Below are 15,759 nucleotides of genomic sequence, written 5' to 3' on the forward strand. Positions count from 1 at the left end.
TATACCACATGCATATATACGAGGAATATATACACGCTTTAAAGTAAAATTGTACATAAACACTGAGCAAGTGCGTATTAATACTTATATACTTTAAGCGCACATAAAGCACTAGAAGCCAATAACTAACTAACAAGCCTGTCTTGTCTCATAAGTAAAGATAGCATTCACATATTGTTTGTTAATACTTTAAACTTTACCAATAAATCGAATATCCATATTTACAAGGTCAGATTATCCAACTAGAAAAAAAGGATTATCCTACGGCTCGTATATTAGTAAATACCATATCCTTTATCGTATCAATTTGACTTGGATTCAGATCAGATTGTGTTCAAATGTAAAAAATAAAATCTCTTATTGTATCCTATAAAAAGGGATTTGGAAACGGTTTCAATTAAAAATTATCCTAACCACTTTCAGACATTTTAGAACATGCTTGCTTGCAATACAAAGCAATGGAACGATTGTAAAGCAAAACAGAGGTGCATATGAGCTACTGTTATGACATTTAGCTTTGAGTGCAGAGTGCAGTGCAATAATACTCTCTTCATAAACTGCAATACAATAGTAAAATCCCTCAATTCACACAATAGAGCAAATGCTTAATTCAGTTTCTTGAATAGTCATAAATTTTAAGTATTTTCCATGAGAAGGTTCTATCATGCAAAAATACTTTAGCATCATTACCCGCAGTGTTCTCTGTTTTCTGTAAGCAGTAGATCTGAAACTACACACATTTTTGTGCAGGTAGAAGTAATAAACTAGAGTAGTCTTAGTAAAATCAACAACCAGTACACGTAGCAGTAATTTGTGTCACGAAGGCAGCTTGTACTTTGTTTTCCAGTCTTTTTGGCGTCCACAAGCTTGCCGTGATCCATGCTTAGCATCTATCCCAACTGGGAAATATCTCATTTAGTATTCCTTCAAACAAAACACAAAGTAAGTTGCAGTAATATTTCGAAAAATCATGCCCTGGCTTTAATCCATGGTATGTTAGCTAGCTGCATCGTTGGCTTCTAACTATAAACAACATTAGCAGTATAAAGTGAACACATTGTGTGTGATGAGAAAGATGTGGAGTTGCAATTATGGAAAATAAATTGATTTTTGTGGCGCCATAAAACCGGAGTGATCCTAATCAAATCAACAACCCATACAGTGCAATCTTAGTAGCAGAAATATCTTTCTCTTTCTCCTTCTAAAGTTTAGTGTCAACCTAAAAAAGTGTAGAGTTTTAAATATTCTAGTAGAGAAAACTTGTATATACTTTTTCTTTACAAACATAGACTTATTAATTAATATATTTTTTTCTTTACAAAGCATGTCAAACAGTACACTCCCTCGTTCCCGCAGCACATCACCCGTTGAAATCTTTCCATTCCATTGAAAAAATGCACTACTCTAGCTACAGAGGAAAGACACATTGTTCGTACAGGACGATGTAACCTGACCTTCCTGAATGTCGCTATGAACAACAGCAAGCAGCAGCATATGGTTGAGGACTGGTATAAGGAGCACTGTGGGGTGCAAGTGCAACCTTCCATCCACAACTGCACGCATCAGCCTATACATGAATCACCCTTACATCATTTGAAGGATGGTCACAAATCCAACTTCGGAACAGTTTCCTGACGACAAGTGTGTTTGTAGTACCTGCAGGATTTCCAGCCAAGCAAGCAGAAACAAAAATCAGTTGCACATGGACCGACTCTCTGAGATGCTACAATGGATATTGCTCTTCGTCAACGTTCAATAAACATTGGTGCATTATTGCGATTATTGTGAATGAAGGCACGCATATTCAAGTGTATGATTGTGTGTGACAATGTGGATGGAATTATTTCTTCCTCACTCACACATGTTCCCACTTGATAAGAAATTTGTGCTGCAATCACTGCACCTTATACTGCATACATTTATATCACCCTGTGCCTGTACAGCAAACCTGGCAGCCTAACCATTAGCTGGTGTTCGCACCTCATGTGGCCTGCTAACCAGGATGACAAAAGTGAGTTTAATACTGCTAACTTAGTGCCTAAGACTCACCTACCAAATGTTTTTCTTGGAAAAGAAATCATATGCCGTTGATTGATTGAGAGTACAGCATGATTGTATTTGACTTGCTCTCCTAAGATAGATTTTAAAACCCAGACTAGGATCAGAGGATTAAATTGATCTGCTCATGGTGTCAAGCCAGTGATGCAGTGTGCGCATATAAGTAGCACCAGTATGCGACCTATCTTGTCACAGACATATGCATTTGTTTCTCACACTCATACATAGCACCATGGGCCGGGTGAAAAGATTTTACCAGGATTTCATCCATATCAAGCTGCATAGCTTCTGCCGTATCAGTGGATATGTTGTCGATTCAATAGCTTTTGTCTATAGATTTGTTGCATTGCATGTTCACCCCTTCTGGATCCAACTGTCCTACTTCCTTGCCATTGCTATACTTGGTTCAGTCCTCTTGATGTCGCTGAAACCAAGCAACCCTGACTTCAGCCCTCCTTACATTGACATGTTATTCTTGTCAACTTCTGCTCTAACAGTTTCTGGCCTCAGCACCATCACGATGGAGGATCTCTCAAGCTCTCAAATTGTGGTTTTGACATTGCTCATGCTTATAGGAGGGGAGATCTTTGTTTCACTCTTAGGGCTCATGCTTAGAGTGAACCATCAAGACATGCAAGATCTTCCAAGCGTGAAGATCAGCTCGGTTCCTGTCGAGCTTGAAGAGCTAGACTTGCCCAACAGCATGGCACTATGTGATGAGTCGCAGCTTGAAGAAGCAGCTCATGCAATTCCACCCAAGAAATGTACAGAGTTGAAGAGGAGTAGGTCTGTCAAGTGCTTAGGATATGTGGTCTTTGGGTACTTTGCCATGATCCATGTCTTGGGCTTTCTGCTGGTTTTTCTGTATATAACTCATGTGCCAACTGCAAGTGCCCCACTGAACAAGAAAGGGATCAACATCGTGCTCTTCTCACTATCAGTCACCGTTGCCTCCTGTGCGAATGCAGGACTCGTGCCCACAAATGAGAACATGGTCATCTTCTCAAAGAATTCAGGCCTCTTGTTGCTGCTGAGTGGCCAGATGCTCGCAGGCAATACATTGTTCCCTCTCTTCCTGAGGCTACTGGTGTGGTTCCTGGGGAGGATCACAAAGGTGAAGGAGCTGAGGCTCATGATCAATAACCCCGAGGAAGTGCGTTTTGCTAATTTGCTTGCTAGGTTGCCAACTGTGTTTCTCTCCTCAACGGTCGTTGGCCTTGTAGCAGCTGGGGTCACGATGTTCTGCGCTGTTGATTGGAATTCTTCAGTCTTTGATGGGCTCAGCTCTTATCAGAAGACTGTCAATGCATTCTTCATGGTGGTGAATGCGAGGCACTCAGGGGAGAATTCCATCGACTGCTCGCTCATGTCCCCTGCCATTATAGTACTATTCATCGTCATGATGTAAGTTCATTACTGCGTGGCACTTCATTTAATTTGATGTTTCATTTCATATCATTTGATAAGTAGGTACTACTTGCTTTGGAATCTCAAATTCACGTGCGACAATTTACTTCTTGGTCTCAGGTATTTGCCATCATCAGCAACATTTGCACCACCCAGTGGAGATACTAAAACCACCAATGAGAACACGAAAGGGAAAGTCAAGAGAGGGTCGTTGGTGCAGAATTTGGCATTCTCACCGCTCGGGTGTAACATCATCTTTGTGATGGTTGCCTGCATCACGGAAAGGAGAAGGCTCAGAAACGATCCACTCAACTTCTCCACCTTGAACATGATATTTGAGGTCATCAGGTGTGTTATTCTTTGATATAATTGAAATATTTCATTACTCTACCGGTTAGCAAAGATGGAGAAAAGACAGTAGGACGAAGGTAGCATAGACTAACGGTAAATAGCAGTTGCGGCATAGCGGTAGAGTGAAGTAAGTTCATAAACAGACCACTTTGTGTTTGCAAGAGCTAAACACGATACTAAACTAGGACACGAAATCTAGCTCGTGAATGCCTTTGACTAAGGTATAAATGATTTTGTATGCTTTGTTTTGCAGCGCATATGGCAATGCAGGGTTATCCACTGGTTACAGTTGTTCTAGACTGCATCAGCTGCACCCAGAGATCATCTGCCAGGACAAACCATACAGCTTTTCTGGATGGTGGAGTGACGGAGGAAAGTTTGTGCTAATATTGGTCATGCTCTATGGAAGGCTTAAGGCTTTCACACTGGCCACGGGTAAATCCTGGAAAGTATGATACAAGTGGCCAAGATTACTTGGAAAGGCAGATGTACCAAATTGGTATAACTGTCGCTAGTGTACTGCCTGAAGAATCAGGCTTCTAATTGGATTATAGTTTGTGGATGTTGCGCTTGCAAAGGACAAGCTTCTGTTTCCCTGCTAAAGTCATCTTTGTATTTGTCAGTCATCATCAGGTATCAATGCAACTGAAGAATTGAGCCATCTGTTGATGTGTTGCATGCTAGATGTAACCACATGAGTTCCCCACAATCGTAGCGAAAGAGAAAGCAAATATTATTTGTATTGTTGGAGTGGAGTTAATATTATTGCACACAATTTATAATACAGATAAATTTTGTGTTGCTTTGCCGCTTTGGCACCATGTTTATAGACACGAAATGATAGTGTTGCTATCACTCTGCTACATAGAAGTTCAAGGAGAAACTAGAAAAAGTTTGGTTAATTATCAAAATTCAAAGCCTAAAATTTGCATTCAGATAATGCCTCGGCATATTTGTTGAGGTCTTTGAACTGTGTTCCATAAAGTTAATTGACCTTACTGATGAGTTAATCAACAGGCTGGGCTAACATGGAAACCCAGCTAACAGGTTTGAGTTATACGCTAATGCTTAATTGCTTTGTATATTTATTTGAAGAAATAACTCTACACGCGGATCACTTAAGGCCAGTAGGGAAGCCAGAGTCAAAACAAACACACAAATAATGCAAGTGGATACAGCTATTGAGTTTGCTGAGCCTTCTCTGCTGTCTTTTTCGAAAGTAGTAATCCATTGCCATCTTCAGAACAGTAACAATTACTCGGTTTACCTCGAGTTTTCAGTCGAGCAACGCCTTTCCATTTGAACAATCATCATGTTCGCATGTCGGCCCTAAGAGCAGTCCCAGTCGCATGCCTTAGCACATGTTTCAATTGCAAGAGATGTTTTAACAAGGAAAGGTATCGACTCCATGATTTTCTCTATATCGGTCACTGTCTCTTGTTTCACCAACGGAGGATTGATGCCGATGAACGAAAGCCTGGTGGTGTTCTCTTCGAACCAGGGCTTCACTGGCCAGATTCTTGTTGGCAACACGTTGTTTCCTGTGTATCTAAGGTTGGCGATATGGGCACTGAGACTCTGAGAGGAGTAAGAATAACCAGAGATAAACCTGACGAGTTTGAGTTCATGATGAACAACACAAATGCAGTGGGTTTCAGCCACTTTCTGCCTAACCAGCAGACGGTATTCCTTGCAACCACTGTAGCTGCTCTCATAACCATGGGCATCACACTCTTGTGCTGCTTGAACTGGGATTCTGCAGCGTTTGCGGGGCTGACCCCCAATCAGAAGATCACCAACGCATTGTTCATGGCGGTGAACACAAGACAGGCAGGAGAGAATTCCATCGACTGCTCCCTCGTTGCTCCAGCAGCTTTAATACTATTCATCATTATGATGTAATTTCTGTGCCCTCTTAAGTTCTTGTTGGCAGGCAAACAACAGCAGAAACAATTAACAAAGTCTCTGTGCATTTTCAAGTCCTGGAAACAGCCTCTTACAGAAATGTAGGGAAAGCCTGCGTACTATAGACCCAAAGTGGTCGGACCCTTCCCCGGACCCTGCGCAAGCGGGAGCTACATGCACTGGGCTGCCCCTCCCTCTCTGTGCATTTTCAGGTGCATTCCGGCCTCAACATCGTTTCTCTCAATGTATGATGATGATGCACGAGGCAGCGCAGAACACAAGGATTTAGCCACTGGCCTGTAATGCTGCAGCAATAATGTTGATGAGCATCACCAAGAGGAGATCTCTTTCTGCCAACCCTCTCAATTTCTCCACATTCAACATGATTGTCGAGGTCATAGGGTGATTAGCCGAACAGACAAATATCCTCTGAAACTTTAGCACTCTCATAATTCTTCAGGAACTGCTTCTAACTGAATCATTGTCTCTGAGTGTGCAGTGCATACAGGAATGTTAGGCTGTCCATGGGTTACATATTTTTTCTCCTTGTGTTCTTCCTCCGGGTGTAAACCTGCAAGAAAGTGATCCCAAGTAATACATTTTAGTGTGTAACTATATGCTTCTGTATCCTGCATCACAAAAGAAAAGCCACAAATTAAAGGGTGGCCGAGGTCACCAGCCGTGGCGGCGGCGGCGGGCGCATGCCTCCGAGAAGAAGGCCGAATAACATCGCTGCCAGTGCCCCGCGGCACGCCGCCGACATGCTCACAGTGGCGGCTCGATGTGGCTCCCCTTGCCGGCCGCGGGCCACGTCTAAGAATGCCACCGCAGCTTTTCCCACAAAGTAGACATACGTACCGGTTGAGTGTCCACGGGAGAACGGCCAAGAGCAAATGGCGCATGGGCGGAGGTCGCCGTCGGTGTACGGCCGCCGCCGTTTCCAGCAAGGTTTGGTTCGACCAGAAAACATGTACATCTGGCCCAATAAAATTTAAGCCCAGAATATTGGTTGGTTTTACGGCCCAGGAGATCGGGGCCAATCGGCTGAGCGCGTGAGAGAGGGACATACTTTTTTTTGGCGAAGTATCCAGTGAAAATGCTAATTCAGTGAAAATCTGGAAACTATCGGCCTGGGTAGTTGGATTAAAAGCTTAGGGCAGAGATCAAAGGTGGGATTACTAACCTGGCGCTTAACCCAACTTTACACATAACCCCCTCTGTCAGTAATTAGGTAACTCCCTATCAAGTTATTCTACCCCGTTCCTATCCTTCCAAGTTCTAACCCAAATCTCGCCGCCGCCTCATCTGACCTATGCGCACAACAGCGGGTGCTGCACCACGCGACGGTGATCCTGCTACCTCGGCGCACAACGGCGAACCGGCGGCCTCAGCGCTGCCTCAGGCGACTATCACCCGGCGCCTCGGGGCTGCTCCGACGCGACGACAAGCCGACGGCCTTGGCGCTGCCCGTCCCACCACAGTGCGATGGCGGCCGGACGACCTTGGCGCTGCTTGCCCTTCTAAGCTATTGGTCTGAATTTGCTGTCGGCCAAATTCTAGTGCAGACAATTGAGCCAGCTTTTGGTTAGCTACTAGATCATTGATGGCGCGCGTTGCCGCGCCCGCCCGTTGCTCCAATAAATAAAAGGAACCTCTGTAAATATATGGTGACCTGAAACTGGAAGTTGAAAACTAACCAGACTGCTTAGAATCTATGGAAATCAACGGACTAAACCTTTTGAATTAACAAATTATAGCACTGTTACTTGTTTTTAGGAGGATAATACAAGAAACATACAAAATGGTAAGTATGTCTGCAGCTGTGAGACCAGTCCAAGATCATGGTGGTGTTCTAACCTGCTAGGAGTTTTAGCATTTAGCTGCACCATGGATCATGCTACTAGTAAGAAGGCAGCTCTAAGGGTGATGCAATGTCAACGTAGAATGATGTCACATAATTGTGAAAGCTTAAACACATACCTCACATTATACAATCTTGGTTTCTGTTATGAATTGCCCTCGGTTGGTTGTTGTGGCTGCTTGCTTTTCCTTGCCCATTATTAGCCGCAACTCGTGATTTGGTGAACTATCATGAGAAGTACTGTTCAAAGAAATGGTACATCTCCATTAGAGTTATTAGGTAATTACAGCCAAAACCAAAGTCAACAGATATGTGCACATCTACCTGCTGCTATTGTATCCACGGTGACCCGCTGTACCGCCACCAGCAACCGACCGACGTGGCCTGCTGGACGTCCGCGCCCAGAGCCAACACGACGTGCGTGTAACTTCTGGACGAGAGAGATAGGATCCGGCGGTAGCGCGCCCGAGGACTTTCAGATCCGTCCTCGACAGAAACCTTGGACCGGCATACAGCAGCGAGACAGGGAGCCAACATCAGGAGGTAGCAGAATATAGGTAGTGGAGAAAGGGAGCGATCGAGGAAGAGAGGATTCACCACCGCATGTGCGGAGCGAGCGAGAGGAGGGGAGGGGCGACGCTGCTTGAGGTTCCTTGCGGCGGCGCTGTCGGGAGGGCTGTTTCGCTCGGGTCCTCTGGAAGACGAAACAACGTGCGAGGGCGGAGCGAGGCTAAAACAAATGGGCTTTGAGTGGTAGAGGGCCCAATCAGCCTCGGTTTTTTCTTCCGGAGTAGCAGCTCTTCAGGACGAAAGGCCCAGTTCGCGACTAGAAGTAGATCGACGGCCATAAATCGTTAAAACACACGATCTAACGGCTAAAATTGCCGATGGCGTGAGTATATATGTATATAAGCTCCCTAGGATTGCAAGCCTTACAATCAATTGATGTCTCCAATTAAAATTTGACCACTCAACTTTGATCAGGTCAACAATTTCTCAAAACTCACTCATTCAGTTTTTTACACAATACAATATACTTCCTAATTTTAAAAGATTCCTAATTAAGTGAGGCTTCAATTTATAATTGGGTCGCTCGATTTTGACCGGGTCAACAATTTCTCAAGAAGCTCTTCCATTTAATTATTTTAATTGTTTATGTTCCCTAATTTTAAAGCTCTTCCATTCAATTGAGGATTTGAGGTATTCTATTTTGGATTTGATTTACGATATTTATCAGGCCAACAATTTTTCAAATCAATCAGCAGGAATCGGCCCATAAAAATATATCAATCCCTCGCAGACTCCCGTCACCCAGAAAAAGCGCCACCATGAGATACTATAGCACGAATATAGTGCATGCAACCACTGATGCAACAATTCCTCCGCATAAATATGGCTTAATTAGCGGATAACGCAAAATCACACCACGAAAGGCCCACCAAATAACCGCATCATAAATAAACATAAAACACACTTCATCATCTCCCCACCGGCCAAACTAAATATTCCATCAGTGTCAAAATATAAGGGGTACTCATTTTTTGAAAAGTCATTTTTTTAACTTTGACCAAGTTTAGAGCCAAGAATATCGATATCCACTATATTAAACAAACATATATGAAAATTCATTTCATGATGAATCTAACAAGACTGATTTGATATTACGAATTTTGATATATTTCTCTACAAATTTAATCAAACTTAAAAGAAGTTTGACTTTTCAAAAAAAATACACCATATCATATATTCTTAAGAAGTTGATCCCCACTACTAACAATTATCTCTTCATGCACGCTGTCGACGTCACCATGATGCCACATCAGCACTTAGTTTTTTTTGGGGGAACACTAATCAATCTCCCGTATACATGCATGAACACCTTCATTTTTGTTAGGTGCTTGAGACAACAAAGTGGCACAAGGAACTTTAGCAATTTAAAATATGCATGTGAAGCACTGCAACACAGAAAAGCGCAGTCAAGTTCCAATACCTATTTAAGGAATGTCACTGAATTCTTTTCCAAAAATCAAGCAGTAATGGGAGTGTGCTGGAGCTATGTCAGTAACCGTAGTATGTCAGCAATAGGTCTGATGTACTCTAATCAGTTTTTGTTGTGTCGATATGCCATGGAGAATATCTCATTCAGGGTAGTTCTACCAGTCAGACAGTCAAAGAAATTATATGTGTGCTTGCTGCTCATAATGAACCTATGAGGCAGCCAAAACAAGTACAAGGTACCTATCCTAGCTAGCTTCTTCAAAGTGTTGCAGTGGCAAGTCAGGCCACAGAAAATGTTTGTATGCTTGGTGCATCTTATCGATAATGAATGTCTGTGCCATTCGGGCCGCTGAGCACAATGTGACCATCTCTGTGGGTTGAGAGGGGCGTCAAGGATTTGTGGCAATTTTGGATTGAATTAACTGGTATCTATCCAGCGCATCCGGGGCTGTTAGTACTTGGTATCTGAGTTTTTTTTGCTACGCTCTAAGAAAGTGGAATATTTTGAGGCCCCTTTTATTATAATTATAGTCATGCAGTTCCATTTTCACGTGGTGGGGATGTCCATCCTTTTACCTTTGGCCTGCAGGGAATTTCAACTTGCTTTACCTATGGGCCGGATTCTTAATTTATTCTCAATACTTTATCATAAATCATTTTTCTTTCATTTGTGTCCTTTTGCCATAGCCACAAAGCATATGAAATTAATATTTTTATGAGTGAATGTTCAATGTATTAACCAGGGGACTCTTGCATTGCAATGGATTAGGATAACTTTGGCTCAGATTGTTTCAACAGTATTACATATTTCCATTGTCGCCATCCCACGGCACAATAACTCAATTAGAGATTCTCACTTATATTATATATTTTTATCCCCTATCTATGCAAATAAGTAGCATCATGCATTCCTGCAGCAACGCGCGGGGTATCATCTAGTATTTTGAATAGGGTGAGTAAAGAAGTTTAAGAATCCAAACAACCTCAATGGCGCAGCAAAGCGCGCTCAACCTTTCTAGTCATAGATGAACTCAAGTGTGCTTACAATTGCTAATGGAGCAACAAGAGCAATTCTTAATAATAATAATAATAATAATAATAATAATAATAATAATAATAATAATAATAATAATAATAATGATGATGATGATAATAATAATATATGAACTCAGTTGTGTTTACAATTGCTATTGGAGTAACAAGAGCAATTCTTAAATAACAATATCATACATGAGCTTAGTTGTGCTTATAGTTGCTACTGGACCAACAAGAACAGTTCTTAAATATTTAATAGGATAGATGAACTCAGTTGTTTTGTGCTTACAATTGCTACTGGACCAAACTTTAAAAAAAAATTGCTACTGGACCAACAAGAACAATTCTTAAATAATAATATTATAGACGAACTCAGTTGTGCTTACACTGGTACTGGACCAACAAAAACGTAGTACAATTTTTCAAACAATCGCAAATTTGACGAATGAGGAAATTGAATAAGGGAAAGAACAATGTAAAATTTATTCTTCAGCAAACACATAAGCACAACGCAGTGGCCTTCTAACTCATCAGCGGGCGCAGAGTGGGTATGAAGTCATCTGCCATATGGCGTTCCCTGAATCTGGTGATGCATGATAGATGCCGACCTCCGTTCCGTCATGTACGTTGCCCAACAGGCCGTTGAGGGTAAGAGCTGGGTCGCTCTTGGTAACCGACAGTTGGTAAAAGTGGTCAGCACGTGTGGACTTCTCCGGCGTCCATCGCTGCTCGAGTGCTGCTCGCGACCACGACAGCCAGTCCAGTGGGTTGATAGGCGGTTCAGACGACAGGCGCACCTGGGGGTTGGTACAGTCCAGTGAGTACTATTGCTAGCAGTAAACAGATGCATTTATCGATTATCAAGTCGGCTTGATCGCTAGTACTAGTACCTTCTGTCCACTGCCTGATGGGATGATGATGACCTGAAACGTCTGCGCATTCTGCAGCACGAAAGGCGGCGGCAACTCAAACGGTGCGGAGGGGTGGGGGGACGTCACAATGAACCATTTCTGCACAAACATGCAACATCGACAGTTAATACGTACAGCTACATGCATCACCCGCAAAAGTTAAAAAATAAATAAATAAGAGCAGCACGTAGATGGATCGGGCTAGAGAGGAGCCTTGCCTGTCTAAGGTCCGAGCAGTCGCCGTACGCGAGGACAACGTTGCCGTCGCGTTCGGCCACGTTCAGCGCGGCATTCTCCTGGGAGTATATCCTCACCGGCTCTGGCTCGGAACCAGGAGGAAAGAATGGATTCTCGACCCCGGCGCCGAGCGCAGCACACATGAGCAAGGTCGCCCAAACTAAGCCTGCAGCTGCTGCGGCCATTATCGTTGGCGTGTAAGAGAGATCTAGCAAGAGATACACGTACAAGCGGCTGCTTTGATCTTCTGCTTTGGGTGGTGTCTTCTAAGGGGCTCATCACCCTCCCTTTTATACTAGTACTACTACGTATCCCAACAGCTCATGCATGCATCCCCAGCATTACTCGGACAACTTGAACTCAGGCAACCCCCATCGGATGGCCTGGGCCATGTGACCACTGATTAAAGTCGCGGCAGAAAGGAAATCGCGTCAGAGAGATTTGCAACGATAGTTTAGACATGAATGGCACGATCTCCCGAGATACAGGTACAACCCTAGCATTTCTTGGACAAATCAAGGCCATGTGATACACAGGCAACGCCAAAAGATAAGCATAATGAATTGAGCGATTGATTGATTGGTTGCGCTGACTTCAGTTCACTAACATAGTAATGAACTCCTAATTATCGTAAGTTAGTAGAGTAGATCTGATGAAAACCCAACTCGTAATAGTACTAGCTAGTACCAATAATACTTAATACCTCCGTCTCAGTGTATAAGTCATTTGCGTAGTTTTAGGTCGACAATTTAATTATCTAAATACTACTGTGTTAATTAATAATGCTATTGCCGGTGAAAACGGAAATGTACAATGAAAAAGAAAGAAAACATATATTTGCATGGTACTTCGTTTAGCATTGGTGGGAAATCAATACGTAGAGAGATTTAGCAAGGTGTTTAACCTGACAAGTGAAGATCCAAAGGTGTGAGATTTAAGGACCGATCTCATGTTCAACTGATTACATGCGTGCGTGCAAGCTCATGCATGAATAGTTCACTCAACTCCGTTTATCTAGGAAAGCACACATCTCAAGCCAATATCGAAACTACTTTACTTTGCGCACGACTGGTGCATGGATGATTTATGCACGATGCGCAATGGAACGATGTCCTGCAAAGAGTTTGATGACACCAACGGCTTGATTAACAGTATCGTACGTAAATCGTGCAGAGGACGTCATGTGTATAGCAAACTTCAGCCAATATACATGTCTAATATCTGATCCGATTCCCTCTCGTGCTCAAAAACTTCTACCCACCCATACCATCAGATTTGATTGCGCCGAGTTTATAAAACTAAAGGCATGCAACACGTATGGTGAAGAAAATAGAGAAGGCAGAATCGAGATTTGCAGGCCGCGAGGAAGCTTCCTCTTGCCGACAGACGCAGTGTCACGTCTCTGTAATATTTTTTAAAGTCCACCTACATGCATGACGACATTGTCTACTAGTAGAATGCATACCATCCAAAAGCAATGGTAAGATAATTTTATAGAATTAAATAATGAATAATCAAAAATTGCAAGATAGCACACTGTTTGAACAGGCATCAGAACACTCGAGTATCCATTTCTGAGCCCAGACTCATCCGCACCCGGTGAAGAGAAAATTCACAAAAAATACTTTAAAAATCAAAAGTTCCAATTTTTTGTATGGAAGATAATTCGGTGTGTGAGATGCGCTCCACTTTTAGATCATTTGACATGAGTAGCTCTCAGCAAAAAAGAAAAATTGGATCAGAACAATACATGAATAGTAAATTTTTTCGCATACCCCAAATTTGTTTTGTTTTTTTTGCCGAGAGCTACTCAGATGTCCAAATGATCTGACATTTGGAGCGCACCTCACACACCAAATTATCTTTGATGATTTTTTTTGGAATTTTTGGAATTTTTCTAGTATTTTTAAAATATCTTTTCATCACAGGTGCAGCTGAGCCTCGGCACCGAGTCGCCTCGTCCCAAAACATTGTCCTTTTTAGGCATCTACTAGTACTCCCTCGTCCAGGTGCATTGGGCATATTGAGAGGTACATCACGACCAAGGCGATTTGTGAGAGGCCAAAAAGATTTGTAAAAGCGTGCAAATGGATGAGTAAATTCATAGAAAATGCAACCGAATTATATAATTGATGGGAAACATGCATTGGGTTACATGCAATTTGCATTAACCGAAAAAGGAGAATTAATATGACGCATGCACTGGATGGGATGCAAACTGCATTCAACATCCAGTAGATAAAAATATGGAAGATGAGAGGATTAGCATGTTAATTAATTACTTGGCGGCTAACATTTTTGGAATTTCTATTTTTCATTAGGTGCCCTATGCACCTGGACGGATGGAATATAATATATAGCATCTAAAAGCAATGGTAAGATAATTTTACATAATTAAATAATAAGAAGTCAAAATCTATAATATAGCACATTGTTTGAATAGTGGAAGTAACTTAGCTAGTAACATAGCACAGTTCAAGATAAGTTTTCTTATGTGGCATGTATTTAATGAGGAGAGATGTGTTTAGAGTAACATAATATGTTTTACTGTAACATATCGCTTCTCAAGAGAAAATGAGTCTACAAGCTAATAAATAAGATAGATGGACGACACTACTACTATGTTATTTTGCATTATGAATGTACTCCCTCCGTCCCAAAATACTTGTCGAAAGAATGGACGTATTTAGATGTATTTTAGTGTTAGATACATTCATTTTTAGTCATTTTTACGACAAGTATTTCTGGACGGAGGAAGTAGTAACTTAGACTAGTGTCATATGCATGACACTAATATAAGTTACTTCCTACTATGACCAGACTTAGGCAACTATTGCATCTATGCATGGCAAACAAGAAATGAATGCTGTTTTTATTCTTAGCGTTTGTGTTTTAATTACTTTCATCTTGTCATGGAAAAGGGATCAATGCCCAAAAGCAAACACTGTATCAAATTTATGTTAGTTAAAAAAATAGTACTATCTACAAGTGGACGTTAAATCTCAAATGAATATGGGCAATTGAGTACTACCATTGAATACCATGCATCCGTGGGTGCAAGCACGATGAATAGTTGACTCACTCTAAATTAAAATTTGTTAGTCTAGGAAAGTAATAGCGTGGCACAGGTCTCAAGCCAAATACACGCCTAGCCTAACAGGGTACGATATGATCTGATTCGCTTTCACCCTAAAAAACACTATCCATATGCATTCCATTAGGTTTGACTGCGTTGAGTTTAAAACTAAGAAATAATTCCTTATTTAACACTGTTTTAAATTTCGTTATTTGACATTGAAAAACTTTCTTTTCCCTATGTAATAGTGAGTCTAAATTTTATGTCTTTTATGACACTTTCGTTCATTTTAAGTCTAAATGACACCGGAAAAGATTTTTTACCCCTCATGCGGTATGTGTATGTGCAGGGCTTGTAGCACACACGTGCAACATCAGTGCGAGAGCAGTAGCACACATGTAGTAGCACATGCAAATGCTCCAGCACACACACGCCCGCACACACACAACAACACACAAGCACACGCTCACACACAACAGCACAAAGTGGTGGAGGACGAAAAAAATTAAGGTGGGACAGACCCTTCACATAAGATCGCCACGCTTGCATCCATCTTATTAAAAGTCTCAAAAAAAGCGCAAGGTCTTATATTCATTACAGCTCGCAAGCGAAGTAAAATAAAAAAAACAAAGATAAAACTCAATACCACAACCGGTATGTATAAGACTAGCTAGAGTGGGAGTAACTTCAGCAGTAACATCGAGTCAAACTCAACAAATTTGCTTATGTGGCAATGAGTTAACGAGGAGAGAGCTAGTTACAGTTACTTAGAGGACGCTTGGATACGTTTTAGTCTCATGACTAAAAGTAGTGGGACTAAAACTTGCTAGCCTCACCCATGCTTGGATCCAAGTATTAAAGAGACTAAAATCAAGTTAATGAGCATTTATTATCCTTCAAACCCTTCAATTCAGAACTCG

General features: G+C 41.9%; 2 protein-coding genes and 1 long non-coding RNA gene across 3 annotated transcripts; 1 reads left to right on the top strand and 2 right to left on the bottom strand.

The window, feature by feature from the left end:
* Nucleotides 1-2,055: 2,055 nt before the first annotated feature.
* Nucleotides 2,056-4,621, top strand: LOC543226 (cation transporter HKT1). Its single transcript, XM_044580850.1, has 3 exons — nucleotides 2,056-3,462; nucleotides 3,586-3,813; nucleotides 4,070-4,621. Exons 1-3 carry the CDS (start codon nucleotides 2,258-2,260, stop codon nucleotides 4,269-4,271), a joined length of 1,635 nt encoding a protein of 544 aa, XP_044436785.1. The 5' UTR covers nucleotides 2,056-2,257; the 3' UTR covers nucleotides 4,272-4,621.
* A 175-nt stretch (nucleotides 4,622-4,796) lies between these two features.
* Nucleotides 4,797-8,279, bottom strand: LOC123163092 (uncharacterized). The gene is made up of 4 exons (XR_006481711.1): nucleotides 8,180-8,279; nucleotides 7,907-8,080; nucleotides 7,702-7,822; nucleotides 4,797-6,292 (listed from the first exon to the last, which is right to left on the bottom strand). It is a non-coding gene; the product is annotated as an uncharacterized lncRNA (long non-coding RNA).
* A 2,680-nt stretch (nucleotides 8,280-10,959) lies between these two features.
* On the bottom strand, nucleotides 10,960-12,036 carry LOC123161500 (uncharacterized). Its single transcript, XM_044579326.1, has 3 exons — nucleotides 11,745-12,036; nucleotides 11,506-11,625; nucleotides 10,960-11,412 (listed from the first exon to the last, which is right to left on the bottom strand). The coding sequence occupies exons 1-3, from the start codon at nucleotides 11,946-11,948 to the stop codon at nucleotides 11,146-11,148; spliced, it is 591 nt and encodes a 196-aa protein (XP_044435261.1). The 5' UTR covers nucleotides 11,949-12,036; the 3' UTR covers nucleotides 10,960-11,145.
* Between the last annotated feature and the right edge of the window lie 3,723 nt (nucleotides 12,037-15,759).

The sequence above is a fragment of the Triticum aestivum genome, chromosome 7B (assembly GCF_018294505.1).
Source record: "Triticum aestivum cultivar Chinese Spring chromosome 7B, IWGSC CS RefSeq v2.1, whole genome shotgun sequence".
Lineage (NCBI taxonomy): Eukaryota > Viridiplantae > Streptophyta > Magnoliopsida > Poales > Poaceae > Triticum > Triticum aestivum.